Source organism: Sorex araneus, chromosome 5, assembly GCF_027595985.1.
Source record: "Sorex araneus isolate mSorAra2 chromosome 5, mSorAra2.pri, whole genome shotgun sequence".
Lineage (NCBI taxonomy): Eukaryota > Metazoa > Chordata > Mammalia > Eulipotyphla > Soricidae > Sorex > Sorex araneus.
This window is the reverse complement of record NC_073306.1, coordinates 8,282,139-8,305,020: the sequence shown is the minus strand read 5'-3', so window position 1 is coordinate 8,305,020 and position 22,882 is coordinate 8,282,139. Positions and strand designations below refer to the sequence as shown.

The 22,882-nt window shown below is 47.5% G+C and overlaps 1 protein-coding gene across 1 annotated transcript in view; it reads right to left on the bottom strand.

Moving 5' to 3' along the window:
• The window catches only part of WLS (Wnt ligand secretion mediator), a 126,009-nt gene that overhangs the window by 22,385 nt on the left and 80,742 nt on the right, over positions 1–22,882 (bottom strand). The window contains exons 4-10 of the mRNA XM_055140493.1: positions 18,769–18,930; positions 16,637–16,773; positions 9,685–9,853; positions 6,624–6,721; positions 6,057–6,120; positions 4,156–4,299; positions 2,429–2,512 (exon numbers count right to left, since the gene is read on the bottom strand). Of these exons, the coding sequence (XP_054996468.1) occupies positions 2,429–2,512; positions 4,156–4,299; positions 6,057–6,120; positions 6,624–6,721; positions 9,685–9,853; positions 16,637–16,773; positions 18,769–18,930 (858 nt within the window). The remainder of the gene's footprint in view (positions 1–2,428; positions 2,513–4,155; positions 4,300–6,056; positions 6,121–6,623; positions 6,722–9,684; positions 9,854–16,636; positions 16,774–18,768; positions 18,931–22,882) is intronic.

Below are 22,882 nucleotides of genomic sequence, written 5' to 3'. Positions count from 1 at the left end.
GGGGACACTGGTGAAGGGATGAGTGTTGGAACACTGTATGACTGACACCCAATAAAGGACAGCACTGTAACTGTTTATATCATGATGATTTGGAAAGAAAATTATGTTTCACCATCATTTAGTTATGGATCTATCTATAATATGTGTCTTATGTACAATAGGGAATACATGGCATCCATGTACATGATTGCCTTTAAAATCCAAGGCATTTTCCCAAGACTCATTTTCATGTGTCCCAAGAAAAGGTGTAGCACCTTTATCCAAAGCCTTAAAATGTCCATGGTGCAAAAAGAAATCTTCAGAGTCTTATAGCAGGAGGAAATCTGCTCGTTGAATGGAGCCGATGTTGTCCCGAAGATCGCTCTAGACACTAACAATCTCTAATCTGGCTAAATATAGGGATGACAGAGCAGCTGGCAGGAATCAAAAGGCCTAAGTTCTGGTCCATAACTCACTGTGTCCTTTGGCACAGCTTTCTCCTGTTTGCAATTCAAAGAGCACAGACTATTCATGCCCAGTCACCATGCGCCAGGCACTCTGCAAACCACTTTGTAAGCATTCCATCATGGGACTCTCACAGCCACCTTCTCCCTTGTGGACTCGTGGCTCCAGACACTTTACAGATAAGAAAATCAAACCTGAGAACTGGTAATGGACCACCCAGATAAGAGTCCCACCCAACGGAACACAGCACAGTGGAAAATGTCTTAAAGAACCTTTGATTTCCTATTTGAAAACTGGGATAAATTGACAGACAACTTGATAAGTGTTTTGTAAAGCTCTTTGGGGCTGGAGTGATAGCACACTGGGTAGGGTGTTTGCCTTGCACATGTCTGATCCAGGTTCGATTCCCAGCATCCCGTATGGTCCCCTGAGCACCGCCAGGAGTAATTCCTGAGTGCATGAGCCAGGAGTAACCCCTGAGCATCACTAGGTGTGACCCAAAAAGAAGAAAGAAAAAAAGCTCAACAGAATGGTAGAAACAAACACGGTGAAGCGTAGCATCCACTTTACGAGATACCAACATTTTCCAAGTATTCTAATTTTTGCTATTCAGATCTTCAGGTAAATAAAGTTTTAATTTTGGAAAATAACAATGGAAACATAAGGTTCTATTTGCAGGTTTTGGAAACACATTTTATGTTTCATTGGCCATAGAAGTACTATGGTGGCCAGAGAGATAGTAAGCAGGTAAGTCATGTGCCTTGAAGGCAATTCACCCAGGTTCAATCTCTAGCACCATGTATGGTCCCCCAATCTCTCAAGGAGTGATCCCTGAGCACAGAGTCAGGAGTAAGTGCTGGGTATAGCTGACAAGCACCAATGACCCCCACCCCACTAGGAAAGAAAGAAAGAAAGAAAGAAAGAAAGAAAGAAAGAAAGAAAGAAAGAAAGAAAGAAAGAAAGAAAGAAAGGAAGGAAGGAAGGAAGGAAGGAAGGAAGGAAGGAAGGAAGGAAGGAAGGAAGGAAGGAAGGAAGAGGGAGGGAGGGAGGCAGGGAGGGAGGGAGGGAGGGAGGCAGGGAGGGAGGGAGGGAGGGAGGAAAAGAAAGAGAGAGGGAGAGGGAAGGAGAGAGAGGGAGAGGGAAGGAAGAAGGAAGGAAGAAAAGAAAGAGGGAAGAAAGGAAGAAGAGGGAAAGAAAAAGGAAGGAAGGAAGGAAGGAAGGAAGGAAGGAAGGAAGGAAGGAAGGAAGGAAGGAAGGAAGGAAGGAAGGAAGGAAAGAAAAAGGGAAGGAAGGAAGGAGGGAAGGAGGGAAGGAAGGAAGGAGGGAAGGAGGGAAGGAGGGAAGGAAGGAAGGAAGGAAGGAAGGAAGAGAAACCAAACCAAAACAATATATGTATTATAAAGAATGAGGAAGGGGCATGGTGAGGAATCTCTGTTAATGCTAGATAAGAATCAAATAACATTCATGCTTGCTGGTGTTCTGATATTGGACCAAAAAAAGTTGATTCTCTTAAGTAAATGAAACCAATACTCTTTAATTTAGCTCTTTAATTGGCTGTGAGCTTTTCATTTAAGTTAGCAACTTTTTCTTTCTACAAGGCTGTCCTGGAAGAGAAAAAAATCTAATGTATCTCTGGCTGGGTGATAACAATCCCCAGAGTAGAAGTGTCTTAAAAAATTATCACTTGGGGGCTGGAGTGATAGCACAGCAGGTAGGGTGTTTGCCTTGCACGCGGCCTTGCACCAGGGAGCACTGGTGTTTGCCTTGCACCAGGGAGCACTGGTTCTATCCCTGGTGGTACTGAGAGAAGCACCAGAGCAATGCCAGGTGTGGGGGGTAAAAAAATCTAGCACGGCCAGTTGTCCAACAGTATAACCCACGCTTCCTGCCACCCCTTTTCTTGGCAGCTCTCTAGGATTGTCTGTGTAGAGTAAAGGCACGTGGGTCCAAGGATGCCCTCACCTTGACTTCTGGTCCCACATACCTGGCTAACGATGAAGAAGATCACTGTCATGGCAGCGCAGGCTAAGGTGATAAGCATGAGGAACTTGAACCTGAAAATCAGCCCCTATTAGAAAAGAGAAAGAGTTTAATATTCCACCAGGTCCCGCCAATTCTCCCCGCCATCCACAACGCTATCAAAAGCTCCTTTGAACGCAATCTCTCAAACCAAAGCCCCGAGTGACGGGAACATAATTTCATTTAGTAGCATTTCTCCTGCAGAGGTAGATGTGGCTGAAAAATATTTCTCAGGCCACATATTACCTATGGGCTTATCTCTCGTGAAACAGTGATGCGGGGCCTGGGACATTTTATTCACAGCACGTTTCCCTGCTAATTTCCCGGCTCAGCTGGTTATGCGGCTCTGCAAGGGTTTAAAGTGACCAAATCCAAGTTTTCTGTGGTTGTAATAAAATTCTGCTCCAGCGAACAAGAAGAAATGTGCATGTTAATCAACATGAAGTGAATCTGGTGGAATTTTTTCATGTGTCACTCCAGCCTTGGGGACAGCCTAGTTTTGGGAAGGAGGTGGGACTTCCGGACAGCAGAACTTATAGGAACCTGCATTTTAGCTGCATATAAAGCCCTCTGGCTCTACATTTCTGTGTCTCTGCACAGGAGAATTCTTGCATGTCTTCAAGCAGCCCAGGGCACCCTGTTTGCACGAGAGAAATGAGGATGTTCCATATTTCTCTCGAATGTGGCACCTGATATAAAGGTAGAAACGATTTCTGGGCTTTCCCTGCGCACCTGTTGTCTATTTTAGGGGAAATGTGGCACACTGGTGACTAGAAAATAGATCAGCAGGGCTAAACCCTAGTCTTCAGGTTAATTTGCAAAAGGGAACTCAAGCCAAATCCCACTTCTAGCCCAGTGAATCTCCCATTGAAGCACCCACATTCCAACTCAAAGCTGAATAACCAGTCAAACAGGTTTGCTCCTCCTGGGGCTCAGATTATTTATTTATTTACTTATTTATTTATGGTCCTAGTAGAACTTATGGTCTCTCCATTATCTGTATTTTGATAAATTATGTTCTCTCTCTCTCTCTCTCTCTCTTTTAGTTTAAGTAACACAGTTACAATCTGGGCTGGAGCAATAGTACAGGGGGCAAGGCATTTGCCTTGCACTCAGCTGAGTGGGGTTTGATCCCTGGCATCCCATTGGGTCCCCCAAGCCCACCAGGAGTGATCTCCAAGCACAGAGCCAGGAATAAGCCCTGAGCATCACTTGGTGTGATCCAAAAACAAGCAAGCAAACAAACAAACAAAAAACACACCATAGTTAGAATTATGTTTAGGTTCATTCTGGTGAAGCACAAATTTATGGCTCCTCTAGCAACACCAGAGCCCCTAAGAGCTTCCACCACTGTCCTGGTGTTACTTCTAGTTTGCCTGCTACAAAGCACAGAAAACACCAAGGACTGAGGGAGAGAGAGAGAGAGAGAGAGAGAGAGAGAGAGAGAGAGAGAGAGAGAGAGAGAGAGAGAGAGAGAGATGGTTCTCAGAGTAGGGTTTGCCTATTGTTTTGACCAAGGAGCCTAATATGCCTGAGACTAAATGTATGCTTGTAAGTGAAGTCTTCCAATCAATGTGCATACGTGTGTGTGTGTGTGTGTGTGTGTGTGTGTGTGTGTGTGTGTGTATTCATGCGGACACCAAAACCAGGAGATATAACGCATCCCTTCCTGCATGAGCCTACTGATGTCACCTCATAGTGCAGCCGTCGGACTTTGCTCATGGCCGGCAGGCTGGATTGCTTCCCGCTGATGTTCCGGAACACCTGGAACACCATGAAGCACAGGAACAGGAAGTAGAGGCAGAGGCAGATCCCAGCCACGATGATGAAGGCCATCTGGAGGCGTCCAGTGAAGGAAACTGCAGGCTCACACCAAATACAGACAGAGCACTCCCCTCCCCACTGCTCTCCTCCCCATACTCTGTCTCACACGTCTCAGGCAATTTTCAGGAGAGTAGAATTTTAGAAACGGGCATTGCCGGGCTGGAGAAACAGTGCCGGAGTTTAGGTTTGCCTTCCACGTGGATCACCTTGGTTCGATCTCTGGCACCAGGCATGGTCCCCTGAGCACAGCCAGGAGTGATCCCTGCGCATCAAGTCAGGAGTCAGCCCTGAGCACAGCTGGCTGTGACTCCTGTTTTAGTGAGCAATCTTTAGTGCAGTTTCTTCTTTGCTCCCAAACCCAACAGCACAGTCTGGAAATATGGACTATTGGCTACAGGAACTGAGGCTTGGCTGGTCTCCCTACAGGTCCATCATCTCTAAGGAACGAAAAGGAGGTGAAGTAGAGTAAACACTCTAAATAGCTCCCAGTGGTGCGCAGCTAATACATTGGGGTTGGAAGTGCGGGGGCGGGGACAGGGAGAGAGGGAAGATCGCTGCTCTCTCTTTGGCAAATGAAGAGGCTGCTGTTAAGTGAGTGGACTCAGTCCCTGTGATACTAAGTAGTATCGACACCAAGTCTAGACAAAGCACGTTTATCAGCCCATGACAAGATATGAACCAACAAGAAACACAACTCAAGGGCTGGAGGGAGAGTGACACAGCAGGTAGGGCGCTTGTCTTGCACAGCCCACCTAGGTTCAATCCTCAGCACCCCATATGGTCCCCTGAGCTCTGCGAAGTGTGATCGCTGACCACAGAACCAAAAGTAAGTCCTGAGCACTGCTGGGTGTGGCCCTCAAACAAAAATAAACCAACTCATGCTCCCAAATTAAAAATAATTTTAATTTGACGGTGCAAGCCTTGCTCCCTGCTCCAGGACTGTTTTTCTCCCCTTGCAGGAAGCATTTAACCAATTAATTCAGGTAGCACTGTAGCACTGCAGCACTGTCGTCCCATTGTTCATCGATTTGCTCGAGTGGGCACCAGTAACGTCTCCATCGTGAGGCATGTTGTTACTGTTTTTGGCATACTGGAATACGCCAAAGCTAGCTTGCCAGGCTCTGCTGTGTGGGCGAGATACTCTTGGTAGCTTGCCGGGCTCTCCGAGAGGGATGAGGAATTGAACCCGGGTCAGCCACGTGTAAGGCAAACGCCCTACCCACTGTGCTATCATTCCAGTCCATGCAGCACCCTGAAAGGGATAAGCTCAGACTGTGGCTGTAGTGTTAGGGAGATGACTCAGCACCACTGACCACTGACCACAAGACTAGGAGACTCTTCTGGAGCTAACCCCCTTAGTCTTCTTGCCACAGGGGTCTTGAAATGAAGCAGCTCAGAGGCAGCACCCCAAGGTCACCATCAGAGGCCATAGAAGTCTCAGAAATAGGCTCTCCTTTGGGAGCCCAGAAATGAGACACCGGGGCTCCAGGGACCAGGAGTCAATCAGCCCCGGGGCCATAGGAGCCACGCAACTCTGACCCCACCCCCAAGACCGTGAGCACCTCCTCCTCCTCCTCGTGCCCCCTCTCACCCAAGCTTGCAAGCAAGATTTCATTCTTCCCATGTGTGCCTTCATGGTAAGTTCGGGGGGCAAAGCTTGGGGGGGGGGGAGCCCATATGGAGAACATAAGCAGGGCTTAGAAAAATGATCTCGGGGAGGGAGCAGCTGTGGGAAGAAATAAAACCCTGAACGCATCAAGGAAGGATACGGCCAGCTCTGTTCCAACATCTGTAGTCCAGATACTGTAGAAAGGATTCGTGAGCTGTACTCCTCTACAAAGAGAAAGGAGAAGGGGAGGCAAGACCCAATCAGTACAAAGGAGAACTTTCAGACCTGCTCTGCAATGCTTAGATAGAGGAATATGGTGCTATCTAGCCTAAGACAAGGCACCGAGGGGCTAGAGAGATAGTCCAGCGGGTAGGGTGCTTTTGCTTTGTGGGTGCTCAACTGGGCTCGATCCCTGGTACCCCATATGGTCCCCCAGACACTGCCAGGATTGATTCCTGAGTGCAGAGCCCAGAGTAACCTCTCAGCACCACTGTGTGTGGCTCCCAAAACAAATCAAAACAAAAAACACAAATAGTTGCAGAGAGCTTAAGGAGAGATGGAAGAATGCATGCAGCCCTGTCGTCTGACAGCAATAAAGAGCTTCAGTTTTGATCTGATGGCGAGTCTACCCATTGCTGTGCCTTCTGCCCGAGTCTCCTGACCACCCCTGTCCTTTAGAATAGCTGGTGACGTGCATCCCAGCCCGAGCCCCGGTGACCCTGCTCACCTCTCACACATGTCAAATATAAAGAGGCAGAAAGAGCCAACGGCTATTGGTCCCACTTGCTTCCAATACCCTGCGATGTGATTCCGTTCGTGCTGATCCTGCAGGAGACCAAATTGGGAAATGAGAGAGAGGAGTTAGTCCAGGAAAACTATCTGACTGGCCCCACCATGTGCCAATATTGCACTGAGTTCCAGGCACAGAACGATGAGAAGAAAAATCTTGATTTTCGTGGCTGAAGGAACTCGTACCAGCCCATCCCTGAGGACTATCAGAGCAACAAGCCCAGGATGCACGGGAAACACAAAGAAAGATCTTGTACACTAGGCAGGAAAAAATTTGGCCTACAATGTAACCCATTCAGCATTAGATTCCTCTGTGAACTTGCATCCTGTAAAAATTGGGTAGTCCCTCGACAGTCCTTCAAAAACTAGAAATTGAGCTTCCATATGACCCCACAATACCACTTCCGGGAATATATCCCAAGGATGCAAAAGAGCACAGTAGAAATGACATCTGTACCTATATATTTATTGCAGCCCTGTTCACAATAGCCAAAATTTGGAAACAACTCACGTGCCCTAAAACAGATGACTGGTTAAAGAAATTTTGGTACATCTACACAATGGAATACTCTGCAGCTGTTAGGAAAGATCAAGTCATGAAATTTGCTTATAAATGGATAAACATGGAGAGTATCATGCTAAGTGAAATGAGTCAGAAAGAGAGGGACAGGCATAGAGGGACTACACTGTGGAGTGTAGGGTAGCATCACATGAGGCTGACACCCAAGGACGGTAGACACAAGGGCCAGGGGGATTGCCCCATAGTTGGGAGACTGCTTCATGAGCGGAGGGGAGAAGGCAGATGGAATAGAGAAGGGATAAGAAAATGACTGGAGGAACCAATTGGGATGGGAGATGCATGCCGAAAGTAGATAATGGACCCAACATGATGACCTCTCAGTGTCTGTGTTGCAAGCTATAATGCCCCAAAGTAGAGAGAGAGTATGGGGAATATTGTCTGCCATGGAGGCAGGGGGAGGGTGGGAAAGGGGGGGTATATCCAGGATATTGGTGGTGGGGAATGTGCACTGGTGGAGGGATGGGTGTTTGATCATTGTGAGATTGTAACCCAAACATAGGAAAGCTTGTAACTATCTCACAGTGATTCAATAAAATTTAAAAAAAATTTTTTTAAAATGGGGTAGTCCCGGGGCTGGAGAGATAGCACAGCGGGTAGGGCGTTTGCCTTGCACGCGGCCGACCCGGGTTCAAATCCCAGCATCCCATATGGTCCCCTGAGCACAGCCAGGGGTAATTCCTGAGTGCAGAGCCAGGAGCAACCCCTGTGCATTGCCAGGTGTGACCCAAAAAGCAAAAAAAAAAAAAAAAAAAAAAAAAAAAAAAAAATGGGGTAGTCCCCAGAAAGCAAAATAAAGATTCTATGGCATTAAAATATTTCGGGGGTTGGGAGACAGGGTGGGAAGATAGTAAAAGGTAAAGCAGTTGCTTTACATAGAGCCAGCTTGATCTGATCCCTGACATCCACTGTGGTTTCTTTAAGACAGCCAGGAGTGATCGTTGAACACGGAGTGAAGAGCGGCCCACCTGGGTTCGATTCCCAGCATCCCCTATGGTCCCCTGAGCATTGCCAGGAGAAATTCCTGAGTGCAGACCCAGGAGTAACCCCGAACATTGCCCAATGTGACCCAAAAAGCCAAAAAAGAAAGAAATAAACAGAGGCCCTGAGCACAACCTGGTGTGACCCCCCCAACAAAACAAAAACAAAAGAAATTATTAGCCTTGCAAGTGGCCGATCCTGGTTCGATCCTCACCACCACATATGGTTCCCCAAGCATTGCCAGGAGTGATCCCTTAGCGTTGTGAAATGTGATCCCCCAACCACCAACAAACAAACAAAACATGTCCTGGTGGTGGTAGAGACATACTGAGATCAGTAAGGTCCTGAGTTCCATCCCTGGTACCACACGACAACTCGCTAATGCTGCCTTGTGCGACCCAGTTGGCCCCCCAACACTTCTGGTGTGGGCCCTATTAAAAATTGAATAAAATATGAAGTGTAAGTGGTCTCTTCTGGTTAGGGCACTGGAGATGTGTTCTTTGCATCTCCATTAAGAGCTATAATGAAGCCTCTTGATAAACATACAAGAGACAGAGAAATAAAGGGCTGAGAAAACCAGGGAAGACAAGAGACATAGATCTCAGGACCAGGCTGGCTCCTGGGGGTACTGACCGCTCTGGACAATCCACCCCAGTGGCCTGTGAGATGCTGCACCTGACGCCCTTGACTCCCAGTCCTGCTGCCCAGGGCAAATCCTCTCTGCTGGAACCGCCCTCATGCCAACCCAGCAAGCAAACAAGAGCCTTACTCCGCTCCCCACTCTTCTGGAGGGCTGCAATGACCAAACCGTGGTTGAATTTAAGAACCATCCACTCTGCCAGGAAATGCAGGTCCCAGCATAAGGCCCCGACTCCAGTTGGCGTATCCACTGGGCTACTGAGATTGTAGCCATATATCTATTCCTATCCATAATGTCCTTAAGCCCTTCTTGAAATACGATTTGGTGTCCATGCAAACTCAGGAATCTGGGATGGTTAGTATTTCAGGGCACATGGGGATAGGGGGGTGGTTCTTAGGCCACCTGGACAGATGGCCAACTGGAATAAGCAGACCTTCATGAGGGTAGGGGCATGCGGGAGGCACCAAGGCCTGGAGACCAGACCAAGTCAGAAATAATGACCATCCCTAAGCTGTGCGTAAACTGTCTGAAAAGTGGGTGCAGGGTCTCTCTGGACTCCCACAGAAACCTTCTGTGGCCCTAAGGCCTTCCCTTCCGTTTTGTCCCTGAGGCTCAGAACATTGAAGCTTTGGACTCGAGTGCCCGCCCCCAGTTACTTAGTAAGTGATGGAGCAGCCATGAATCGAGACTTTGACCCCAGAGCTCTGCCTTTCTGTTCCCTGCATCCCACAACCCTCCCCCTCCCCACTTCCACCTTCTTGGGCTCGGCCCTCACCCCGGAGCCTCCCCTGAGCCCCTCACCATCATGTGCTCGCCACAGAAGATGATCCAGAAGGACAGCAGCATGGCGTAGAAGATGCCCTGCCGGATGTCCCCGAATAAGAGCATCCAGGTCCAGTCGAAGCCGATGGAGAACCACTCCACAGGGATGTTGATGAAGGTCATGGAAATCCCCAGGGCGAAGATGACTCTGCGGGCGGGAGATACCAGGAAAAACACATTACTCCTGGTTGGGGGGAGGGGAGGGGCAGTTTCCAAAGCCCAGACACAGGACTAGGGAGCAGAGAGGCTCTTTACAGGGGAAGGGGAGATGCTATTTATTTGGTGAGACCAGGGGGGCGTGGGAGGATGTCCTGAAGCCAGATGTTTGTTGCTTAGCTTCACGGTATATGTCTACACAAAGTTGCAAGGGTAGTTGAGTTTCATGGCCACCACATGGGGTGTGACCTGACCTCTCCAGGTAATGAACCTCACCAGCTCAGTGCTCTGAAGCTCAGGTGAGCGCCTCCCTAGAGTGTGTCCTTCTTGCTCCCTAAGCAAATCTTATTGACTCGAATTGTCCTTTCTTCCTTGTCACTGATCCCTTGGTCATTGTTCCTATTCGATTCACGCTCATTATTATTACAATATCCACAGCAACTATGAATTACATTGTCTATTTGTTCCCATAGCAAATGACTCTTAACAATATCCAATGCCCATTTTTTTAGTTGCTTCTTTTTGTTTGTTTGTTTTTGTTTCAGGGCTACATCTCGAGATGCTCAGGGGTTACTCCTGGCTGCTCAGGGGATCGTATGGGATGCCAGGGATTTAACCCTGGTTGGCTATGTGCAAGACAAGTGTCTCACCCACTGTACTATCTCTCCAGCCCTGTTTATTTCATTTTTATGTTGTTTTTCTCCATATCACTATTCATAACTATCACAATCACTGTATCACTGTCATCCCGTTGCTCATTGATTTGCTTGAGTGGGCACCAGTAACATCTCCATGGTGAGATTTGTCATTACTGCTTTTGGCATATTGAATATGCCATGGGTAGCTTGCCAGGCTCTGCCATGCAGGCAGGATACTCTCAGTAGCTTGCCGGGCTATCTCTATTGCAATTTTTATTTGTTTCTGTTCTTTTGTTTTTGTTTTGGAGCTACACCTGGCTGTGCTTAGGGTCCCCCTTCTGATGTGTTACTTACAGAATTGTGCAGTGGCGGGGACCAAACCCAGTATTCTTGCAGAGAAAGCATTTGCACTACCCTCTGAGCTATCTTCCCAGCTCCTGTCAAATTATCCATTTGTCACAGATTTACTCATACTTCCATTGACAGCCATGTGCTATGTACAGGCTATTCCGTTTGTTTGGGATTTGGGGAAGGGTCACACCTGGCTGTGCTTCGGGCCTACTCCAGGCTCTGTGTTCAGGGACCACTCCTGGTGGTGCTCAGAGGACCACATGGGGTACCAGAGATTAAATGTGGGTCAGGAGTTAGCCAGGCAAGCACCTTACTTACTGTGCTATCTCTCCAGCACTGACATATGAGTTATGAACCACAGATCATGGATCGCAAATCTGGCACCTAAATGAACATGACTGATTCTTTCCCTCGGTGAGCAGTATGGACTGTGGCTGATGGGGCCAAGCCAGAGGAAGAAGCAGGAAGAAAGGGATCAAGTAGAAGAAACAAACTTATAGTGTATGTGTAAATTTTGAGCCAAACGTCCAACACGGACACGATGAACCAAACCAAGGTGTGAGTCACAGTTGGGGGCTGGAAGGGCACTCCGAGCAGAGGGAAGAGACTGGATGATGAAGACAGAGAAGCCTGCAGCCCTCAGGAAGTGGCATGGAGTGTGTACCCCAGAACATGGTAGAGAGCAGGAAGGGGACGAGTGAGGCAGAGAGCACAGGAAGTAACTTCCTTAGAGAACTTTGAACTCTACTGTGAAAGGACAGAGGAGCAATAAAATAAAAGTGACATCACTCATTCATTCAATGCGTTCACATTACTGAGTGCCCATTGTGTGCCAGTCTCTGGTCTGGGTGCTTGGGGGTGCACGGATAAAAGAGGCAAAGAATTTGCTCCAACTGGCACTCAGATGGGGTGGGAGGGGAGGTGCAGGAGGAAAGATGATAAATAAATACAAAATGGGTACCATGAAGTGCATCAACGCAGGCAAGAGAATGGATTTTGACGGAAAAGTCTTCTAAGATGCTTGAAAGAGCCTGAAGGACATGAAGAATCAAATGCAGAGATACCTGGGATGAACAGTTTGGACTAGAGAACCAGCGTATGGTTGGAGCGATATTACAGCGGGTAGGACACAGGCCTTGCATGTGGCTGATCCAGGTTCAATCCCTTACACCCCATACTGTCCCTAAACACCACAGGGGTGATTCCTGAGCACAGGGCCAGGAGTAAGCCTTGGGTACAAATGGGTGTGGCCTCCTGAGGAAAGTCACTAGGGTGAAGCACGGTGGGCCAATTTAAGGGGGTGATTGGTTGCATGACAGCAGTGGGTAGCACTGGGGAAGATGGGTTAGGTCAGTGAGGGGTAGGTACAATGGGGGAGGTGGGAAGAAATGGGGAACAGTGGTAGCACTGTAGCACTGTCGTCCTGTTGTTCATCGATTTGCTCGAGTGGGGACCAGTAACATCTCCATTGTGAGACTTATTGTTACTGTTTTTGGCATATCGGATACGCCAAGGGTAGCTTGCCAGGCTCTGCCGTGTGGGCGGGACACTTGGTAGCTTGCTTGGCTCTCCGAGAGGGATGGAGGAATAGAACCCGGGTCGGCCTCGTGCAAGGCAAACACCCTACCCACTGAGAGTGGTAGGTAAGAGTTAATGAGGTGGGTGGAGAGCGGTGGTGGGGGGAGCTAAGAGAAGGGTGAGTGGAAGTCAGGGATGGGGGTGAAGCTAAAAGAACTGTGGCTTGAAATCAGGTGATGGAACCAAAAAGAAATAAAGTCAGGGGCCAGAGGGACAGTATAGAGGGTGGGGCACTCACCCTGTGCTGACGCAGGTTTGATCCCTAGCATCCCAGATGGTCCCCTGAGCTCCACCAGGAGTAACCTCTGAATGCAGAGCCAGGAGTAATCCCTGAGCACTGCTGGGTGTGGCCCCCAAACGAAACAAAACAAATCAGGGGTGGTCAAGGTCCAGAAGCAAGGAGAGGGCCTGACAAAGAAGATGGAGATGAAAGGCCAGACAGAAGTTTAAGCCCAAGTGGTGTGAGCTATCTGATTTCCACTTCAAAGGGAAGCTGCAGGTGGAGGGCTTGTAGGGAGGAATCCAGAAGCCAGGCGGGCTGAGAGAGGCTATCTGCAGTAAGGAGGAACAGATGGTCCTGCCTTAGATGAAAGGGTGTGTTACTCATTTGTATAATATAAAATAACAAAATATGAGACCCACACCCAAGGACGGTAGAGAAAAGGGCTAGGAAGAGAGCTCCATGGTTGGCAGCCTGCCTCATGAGCTGGGGGAGAAGGCAACTGGGATAGAGAAGGGATCACTAAGTCAATGATCGCTGGAGGGATCACTCGGGATGGGAGATGTATGCTGAAAGAAGACAAAGGACCAAACGTGATGGCCTCTCACTGTCTGTATTGCAAACCATAATACCCCAAAGTAGAGAGAGAGTAAGAAGGAAATTGTCTGCCATGGAGGCAGGGGAAGGGAGGGGTGAGGGTGGCGGGAGGGATACAGGGGACATTGGTGGTGGAAAATGTGCACTGGTGGATGGATGGGTGTTTGATCATTGAATGACTGAAACCCAAACATGAAAGCTTTGTAACTGAATCTCACGGTGATAAAATTTAAAAAAAAAAGGTGTATTAGATGAGGGTGGTTGGATCAGAGCTCCTGGTGGCTGGGAGAGGGTGTGAAGGAAGTCTCCACATGTCCAGTCTGAGCAGCTCAAAGGATGGAGCTGCTGTTTCCTAAAATAAGGATGCCCGGGAGAGAAGCAGATGAAAAGGGGAGCCAACAGATATGACTCCAGAGGTAGTGCGAGGCCCTTGGCCCAGTTCTTCCTCCCCCACCATCTTCCCCCTCAAGTGTGGCTGGTTATGGCTCCCACACAGCTAAAAAACTGAAAGTAGGAAGAAGTCAAGCATCATTCTCTGCACACCCTATTTTTAGGCACTTCAATGAAACATTGGGATATTTGGCTCGAGTGTTGGGGGAGACTGAGGGAGGTTAAGGATACAAGTTAAGAGTCATCAGGGGGCTGGAGCAATAGCACAGCGGGTAGGGCATTTGCCTTGCACGAGGCCGACCCGGGTTCGATTCCCAGCATCCCATATGGTCCCCTGAGCACCGCCAGGGGTGATTTCTGAGTGCAGAGCCAGGAGTAACCCCTGAGCGTTTCTGGGTGTGACACACACAAAAAAAAAATTTAAAAAAAAAGAGTCATCAGACTAAGATGAGTTTTAGTCCATGAGACCAGATTGAGACCAGATAGATACACCCAGGAAACAAATGTCGAAACAAAGAGAAATAAAGAGAAAGACTGCAGGGACAGGAATCTGTGTGGTGGTTAGTGTGGTGGGTGGAGCTAGCATGTGCCCCATCCTATCCATCCCGGATGGCACATGGTCTCTCTAGCATTCGGGGTGCAGCCTTGGAGCTCCTCTACTGCACCCCAGTGTCTCCTGGGTGTGCCCGGTACAACATGGCTCACGAGACACTATATCTTTGGGCTCTCACATTGAATCCTCCTGCTCCCTAATCGCCAGGTATGGCCCCTTACGTACCCTGAATAGTTTGGGAACAATTTGCATCCCTAACACCCTGAACAAAAAAAGAAAGAAAAGAAAGAAGAAAAAGAAGAAAAGTCTAAAAAGATGAGCCCTAGACTGAAAATTTATGAGGTTAGAAAGCAGGGCCAGAGCAAGAGTACAATGGGGAGAGCATCTGCCTTACATGTGGCTGATCCGGTTCAATCTCTGGCATCCCATATGGTCCCCTGAGCACTACCTGGAGTAATTCCTCAGTGCTGAGCCAGGAGTAACCCCTGAGCATCACCAGGTGTGACCCAAAAAACTAAAAAAAAAAAAATGGATGGTGGAGGCTAGCAAAGAAAGAAGGTTCTCAGGACAAGTGAGGGACATTCTGGAAGAAAAGGGAGTGGCCAACTGTATCCAATGCAGGAGATGAGGCAAGAAAAGTGATGTCAGTTGGACCCAGAGCAACAACAATACAGCATCTACTGCTGTTAGAAAAGAGGAAATCATGAAATTTGCATACAAGTGGATAGATGTAAAGTAAGTAAAATGAGTCAGAAAGAGAGGTACAGACATAGAATCATTGCACTCATTTGTGGAATATAAAGAAACATAACAGGAGACTAATATCTAAGGATAGTAGAGATAAGCACCAGGAGGATCGTTCCACAGCTTAGAAGCCGATCTCATGTGCTGGGGAAAAAAGGCAGCTGGGATAGAGAAATAGAGAAAAGGACCACTAAGTAAATGACGGTTGGAGGGCTCGCTTGGGACGGGAGATGCATGTTGAAAGCTGACTATGCACCAAACATGATGGCCAATTAGTACTTGTATTACAAACCATAACACCAAGAAGGAGAGAGAAAGTAAGAGGGAATGTGCCTGCCACAGAGGTGGGGGGGGGGGGGGGAGAAGGAAGAGGTGTGGGTGGCAGGAGGGATACTGGGAATACTAGTGGTGGAGAACGGGCACTGGTGGAGGAATAGGTACTTGAACATTGTATGATCAAAACGTAATCATGCAATTTGTAAGTCTGTAACTGTATCTCACAGTGATTCATTAAAATAAAATAATAATAATTTTTAAGAAACCAACAATATAGCACCTAGGGCACATGCCTTGCATGTGGCCTACTCAGGTTTGGTTCCCAGCACCCCATATGGTCCCCTGAGCCCTCCAGGAGTGATCCCTGAGCACAGAGCCAGAAGTAAGCCCTGAGCACTGCTGGGTATGGCCCCCAAACAAAACACAACAACAAAAGAGAAAAGTGAAACCCAAGAAACAACTGCTGGGCTTGGCAGGCAGAGGTCCCTGGTAACTATCATTGGTCTTAGAGTGGGGAGTCTGGGGTGGCTCTGGGGCAGAGCACCTGCCCTGCAGGCAGCAGCTGTGGGTTCTATCCCCAGCACCACCCACCCCACCAGTGATGCTTGGGGCCTGCGACCCAGTGTGTGATAACCACAAGAGCGTGTGATCACTGGTGCATGTGCCAGCAGCCAACTGTGTAAACACCCACACTGCAGAGCAAGGGCGACCCTGGGCCACTGCTCCGGCAGCAGCAGGCAAACGAGATTTGGGGGGCAGGCCATGCCCTGGGTGACTGTCGTGTCATTTTCAAGAAGGGTGCCCTGGAGAGGGGAGAGCAGCAATGCAGGCACAGTTCTTTGAGTTTTGCAAAAAAGAGGTGGGTGGGTTCATGGAAAAGTGGACAAGGTCTTGCTAAGAATGGGGGATAGTCAAGCGTGTTGTCCAGTCGCTGGAGGACCAGCAGGAAAGGAAAAGACAATAACGCAGGTTTGTTTTGCTTTGGTTGTTCTTGGGGGATACCAGAGCTTGCCAGTGACCTCGGGGCTGGGGGTGACTCCCAGCATTTCCCAGGAGACTAAATGGGGGGGGGCCCTCCCACATACAGAGCACATGCTCCAGTCCTTTGAGCCACCTCCCCAGGAAATGGCATTTCTGCAGAAGCATTGTCTTCCGGAAGCAAAGCACTTCATCTGCTGACACAGGAGAGAAGTTTCTGAATACCAGCATGGGGTGAAGAACAAAGAGGGTAAGAGCTGGAAATAGGCGAGCCGGAGAGATTCAGAGTTTTATAACAATTTGCCTGGTGAGCCGAGGGAGAAAAGGAGTCCAAGTGATGCTGGCCCAACCAGCCCACACCACACAGTGACCGCCTGAGGGTCAGAGTGACCAGCAGGACGGGAGCGGCAGGAAGGCATTCCGGAAGCGTGTCCTGCCATCAGCTCTTACTTTTCCAGAAGCACCGGGGGTCGGGACATCATGTTGATCCTCCTCCAATACCACACCATGATGATGAAGATGCTGGGCGTGAGGAAGGTCTTCATGGCAAACCATACTTTGGTGAAGCCCCCATTTTGGTGAATTCCCTAGAAAAAAAAAATCAGAATTTTTGTTGTTGTTGTTGCTTTTTGGGTCACACCCAGCGATGCTCAGGGGTTACTCCTGGTTCTGCACTCAGGAATTAGTCCTGGTCGTGCTGGGGGGAACACTATGGGATGCCGGGAATCAAGCCCAGGTCTGCCTTGTGCAAGACTCGCTGTACTATCGCTCTGGTTCCAGAAATCAGAATTTTGAAGGTGAGTGAACCCCCATGTCATTTTCCTACCATGCAGCACCATTAGGGGAGAGGTCCAAAGCGACCTGGTTTGCTGATCTTTCAAGATCAAGAGCTTTTACACTGAAATTGCCCTACAGAAATCAAAGGGTTCAAGAGTGCATCCACTCTACCCTATGAGTCCCAGCGGCCACAAACTTCCAGAATCCAATGAAAAACCCAGGTACGTGGGACCAGTGACTGCAAACTCCAGGCTTCAAGAGATTGGGATGGCCGCTCCTTCCTTTCTTCCCACCCCTACGGGGCCCTAGCTGTCACACTCATGAACCACCTCTGGGTGGCATTTAAGTGCATGAACGGCATGATCCAGAGACTTACAAATGAATCTCGGAAGAGGGCAGCGAGCTGCAATGATTTCTCCGGACCCTAATTATTTAAAATTTTAGAATTCCAGGAGCGTGCAGCCACAAGACATCTCATGCTATTCATAACAAGCAATATAAAATACATTATCTAGCATCTGCCTGTGGGGTAGGTTTGAGTGGTGGTGGGAAAATTCTAAATAATGGTGGTGGGAAGGTGTAATGGTGGTGGGATTGGTGTTGAAATATTGAGTGTAATCCATTATTATGAACAACTTTGTGAAAATAAAAAAAAATTTTAAGTGCACCCACTCTAAGCCCAGGAAATGACTAAGAACATGATCAAAGATGTTTCTGTAAGGTTTTCATTGAAAATTGGATGATAGCCTACATGCCCTCACATGCGAGACTGAGAAACCCATTAGGATAAATTCACAGAGTGGAAAACTAGGTGGTATTATATGATATTGCAGCATGCTTGTGTATATGCATATGTTGTGTTAAATCAATAAAAGCAGGAAGCTAAAGATTTCCACTTTTGAGGAGGGACCTTTCATAAATGAAGGGTTATGGATGTATAGAACATATCCGGAATCAAATCTCCATAGCAGTTTCTAACAAGATCTTATGAAAGATTTTTTTATGTGTTTCTGTATCTATAGAGACCTTATAATCTATGATGGTTGATAAATCAGTTGATCCTGAAACAATGTGGGAGATGAGACCACCAATGTATATAGTGAAAAAAAAAAATCTGTGTGTAACTTTGAACATTGCCTGACTAGTGACCAAAAGCCTTTCTTTCCAATTGCATTAACACAAATAGTTTTCTATGTGCCATATATACTATAATATAAACTTTGACAATAAACCAAGCTAAAGGGAAGAAAATAAAATGAAGAAACGATAAAAGTAAATTTATAGTACTACACCAAACTTATTGACACTCTAAGTTGACATCACTGATTTATAAGAAAACAAGAATATGTGGGGCTTCTGAGTTCATACCTATGTTCAAATGTCAAACATCTTTCTTGAGTGTTTTCTGTTTAGGTCCTTTAATAATTGTCTCCTGTTCTCATGTTTCATTCCTTTTCCTTTGCTCATAAAATAAAATGGAAAAGAAAAACCAAAAAAACCCCACTATTCCCTTGAACATTTGTGCATGCAAGGTGGTACAGGTGGGGTTATCCACTCAACAATTATGAGTGGAACAATGCAAACTTAAAAGGGCTCTGTGCTGGCCTGGTTTGCAATCTTTGTAATCTCCCCAGAAATAGATGAGCTGGGGTGTTGTGGTAGTACCATAATTCTTGTTTCTCAGATCAAACCAGTGAGGCCTGACCACGGATACCAAGAGGGAAACAGATTTCCAATTCACTTCCTTAGGAACTAGACCTCTGCTTGCACATCTCAGGTGGCCTAGACCCATTCCACCTACTTACCACCAACCGGATATCCTTGATCTCCCCAATCCCAACGTTGATTTTCTTCTTCTCATTCACCGGCAGCCGGATGTTAAGAAGGTAGTACTTGTGAGCCACGGACCCGATTTCCATGAAAGGAAGGACATCACACTCATAGTAACGGCCCTCGTGCTCCGGGGTCTGAAAAAATGAGGGTTAAAGGTAAGCCCACCAACTCTGAAAGACACGCTAGCATTCTCTTACTTTTGCATCATCAATTTTTAAAAAGCGAATGCTTTGGGGTTGGAGAGATGGTACGGTGGTAAGGCGATTGCCTTGCACAGGGCCAGCCTGGGTTCAATCCCCGGCACCCCATGTCATCCCTAAGCTCCCCTAAATGCAGAGCCAGGATTAAGCGCTGAGTATTTTTGGGTGGGACCTGAGCATAAATAAACAAGAAAAACCTAATGTGGGGCTGGAGGATCTTACAATGGGTAGGGACTTGCCTTGCGTGAGGTTGACCAGGACTTGGCCCCGGGCCCCATATATGATCCCTTGAGTCCTGCCAAGGGCGATGCCTGAGTGTGGAGCCAGGAGAAACTCTTTAGCACCACCAGGTGTGACCCAAACTAAACAAACAAACAAACCCCCTAATGTTTAAAGGTATACCTTAGAGGCACAGATAAAGCATCCTTTGGGGTTGTTGTGGGGTCCACTGACAACTACCCTCCCCCTCTAACCCCCAACCCCTACCTGTGTGGGACGTACTGATATTTTAAGCAAAAGAGCAAACATCTCTCTCTTTTTCTCTCAACAATGTTTTCACCTTTTGAACCCTCATTCCAACCTTGCATTTTATTAATCTGATCCACTGTGGCTATAAAGGCTCAAGATCTGCAACTTAATCCTGGAGGCCTCTGTGCTCAGACAGCTTCCTAAGGTTCAGGAGCATCTCTGGCTGATTGCTAATGATTTGTATGGTTTGACACTGCAAGAGAAGCTACCAGAAGCTGGAAATGCCTTCCTCGGATGGATTCCACATGGGGGGAGAAAAGCAACTCAAAGAGCCCTCGGGATTCAGACAGAAAGGGAGGACAGGGGCAAGGAGAAGAGTTTGCCAGACAGAGTCATCCACAGGGACTTTTCTGACTCCAAACAAGTGGGGGGGAGAAGATTCTAGAGACGTCTTTTAAACTTCTGGTCAGGTGAAAGAAGAGGTCAGGGGAAAGAAAAGGCTTGGGTACCTTTTTTTTTTTTTCCTGGTGACTATTTTTACTAACCTTACATTTTATTTCTATTTTAGTGTCTGCAGAATATTGAGTCATACAACTTAAAATCATATCTTTTGGGATGCAATTATTAATGCTCTGACCAATTCTCCCTGCCCTTGTATAGTAATCACCTTGCTTAGGAGTGTTTGTTGGTTTTGAGTAAAATTATTATTATTATTATTATTTACAAACTTATGAACTTTCATGTTTGCATTTTGTTTACATCCCTCCACCAGTGCCCATTCTCCTCCACCAATGTTCCCAGTATCCCGGTAGGTACCTTTTACATAAGAAAGGGAGATTGTAGTCAAAACTCAGTTTGTTTTTGAAAGCAAAATTCTGCTTTCCCCCCAGGACTCCTACTGTGCTTCTCTGTTGGGTGGAAGAAACTCCAGTATGTGGCACGCAAAGCTTTGAGCTGTTGTAGGCAGAAACTTGACCCTGATAAAGTTAAGGAGTGTCTGCCATGGATGTTTGGGTTTTGTTACAACTTCCACATTTTCTTGGCTCAACCTGATCCATGGATACAGGAGACCTAACTTGTTGTTCCTTAATTCTCTGGATCTCCATCTCTCTCTCTCTCTCTCTTTTTTTTTTTTGGTTTGCTTTGGTTTGGGGGCCATAACCTGCAGTTATGCTCAAGCTTACTCCTGGTGAGACTTGGAGGACCAATGGGCTGCCAGGGATCAAACTCAGGCCAGCTGCATGTGAGACAAGTGCCCTGCCTGCTGAACTATTGCTTTGGCCCCATCTCCATCTTTTAAAAACAAAAAAAAATCTTCAGAGCCAGCAAGATAGTACAGCAGGAAGAGCGTTTGCGGTTCCCCCAAGCTCTGCCAGAAGTAATTCCTGAGTGCAGAGCCAGGAATAATCCTTAAGCATTGCCAGGTGTGCGCTCCCCACCTTTCCCCCCCCCCCCAAAAAAAAAGAAAGAAAAAGAAAATGAAAAAACCCTTCAGAGTTAAAAGCTCAAATAGCTGGAAGATGGCTTACTGGCTCAAATACCTGCCTTGCAAGCGTGAGGGTGGGAACTAGATCCCCAGTACCGATGCCAGCATCCAGTGAAATCCTGGCAGCTCTGCAACCCGAGAGTCCCAGCACAGCAAGTGCAGAATGTCTGAAAACTACCAAGGCATCAGGCCGAAGCAAACACTAAGGAGGAGCACGAGAGCTCCACAACCAGATATGCAAGCCCCAGAGAACACCATAATGCAAATGTGTGAACACCACAGTCAAATCTGTGGTCAACCTCGTGGCATCTCAGCAAGAACGCAAGAAGAGGAACAAGAAGGTGAGAACAAATTTAGGAGCTGAGAACAAATCTAAGTGTGCAAAGCCTCCTGTGGTCTTGGGGAAGTCTTTATTGGACAGGCGAGCTCCCCATGCATGAACAGACCTCCAGATTGAAACATACAAGACAAGTTTCAGGGACCGATTGTGCATTCCCCCTAGGTTAAACGCAGCTTCTCGTCCTGTCTCCACTCACTGCAGACATTACTAATCAATCATGGAGGTCTCCAGGCTTTGCACTGACAGTTCTCATCTTGCAAAATTCAGAAACTTCTGTCGAAAGAATCCTGCTTCTTTCCCCAAAGCTCAGCTGCCAGGTTGGACGACTTCCCCTAGTCTAGAGTCATCTGCCGCTTCCCTTTCCTTCTCCTTTTCACTTACACATCGGGGCTGGTATTAAGACACCGTGGGAACTACCGAAAATATCCCGGCTCTGTCTCCATTTCAGATTAAATTGCACTGACAGGGCAGGCTGCTCTGTGGGGTCACAGCAAGAAATAGGTTTCCAGATGGGTTTCTAGTCGGGGTCTTATTTTCTTTCTGGAAATCCAGAGTTTGAAGGGGAAACAAAGTAAAAGGACTTAGTCTAATGCTATGTTGCTGACTAAGTTCTGCATTTCTCCCAAGCTCCCCAAAGTCGTGGCTGGGACTGTGTGGAGGAGGTCTTCCTCTGCCTCCCCACAGGGCCATCTCCAGCCCTGCTGGGGACAGGGGCAGGAAGGACAGACTGAGACTGAGAGGCGCTGAATTCCCGGGCAGGAAGTGCAAACTCTAACCCTGACCTTGACAAGCAGTCAGAGGCATGGTGGAGTCTGGGATTCTGGGCTTGCCTGCCTGGCTCTGAGAGAAATCTATTGTGACCCATGTGTGGGGACATTTCCTTATGCCCTGAGATTTTGCTTCTGTCATAGTTCAGGTATTTAGGAAGAAAGATTCCTTCCTCCCTTACCTCTGCTACTGTCCTCCCCCCTCCTCTCCCACCCTCCCCTCAATTCTGACTTGAGACTAGCTAATTAGGACAAATTACAGCAGGTGGCAACTGAACTTAAAAAAAAAAAAGGCGTCATAATCCACCAGGGACTGAGAAAGCTTTCAAGCAATTTCTCATTTAATCTTCACACGTAAGACTAAATTTCATGGCAATCAGAAAGTATACATGTGATGATTCATTTCCTTCCTTTTTTTCAGGGTTTAATATCTTTTTAGAAGGGAGTGAGCACATCCTAAAGATAATTAAGCAAGCATCATTAAAAGGCAACTGCAGGCTTGCTACCCCCCTTCCCCCATTCTGTACCTCCTGCTCTCCAAGGGCGAGAGGAAGGTGAGAGTCAGGCTCTTTAGAGGAGAAAAACAGAATTCAGGCTTTATCCCAAAGCCTCGGTCCTTTAGCTGAGATCGCCAGTCACATCTCAGCGATGCAAGCCCCCCATGCAGTTTTTAATTAATTTCTTCCACTGCATCCAAAGATTTGGAAATGAGAGTCATTCCTTTTTCTGGCTCCTTCCAGTCTCGCTCTAACATTCATTATACCTCCAGCTTCCCCTAAGGGCAGACCCCAAAACAACTCCAGATGGCTTTTTGCTTTGAGTGTG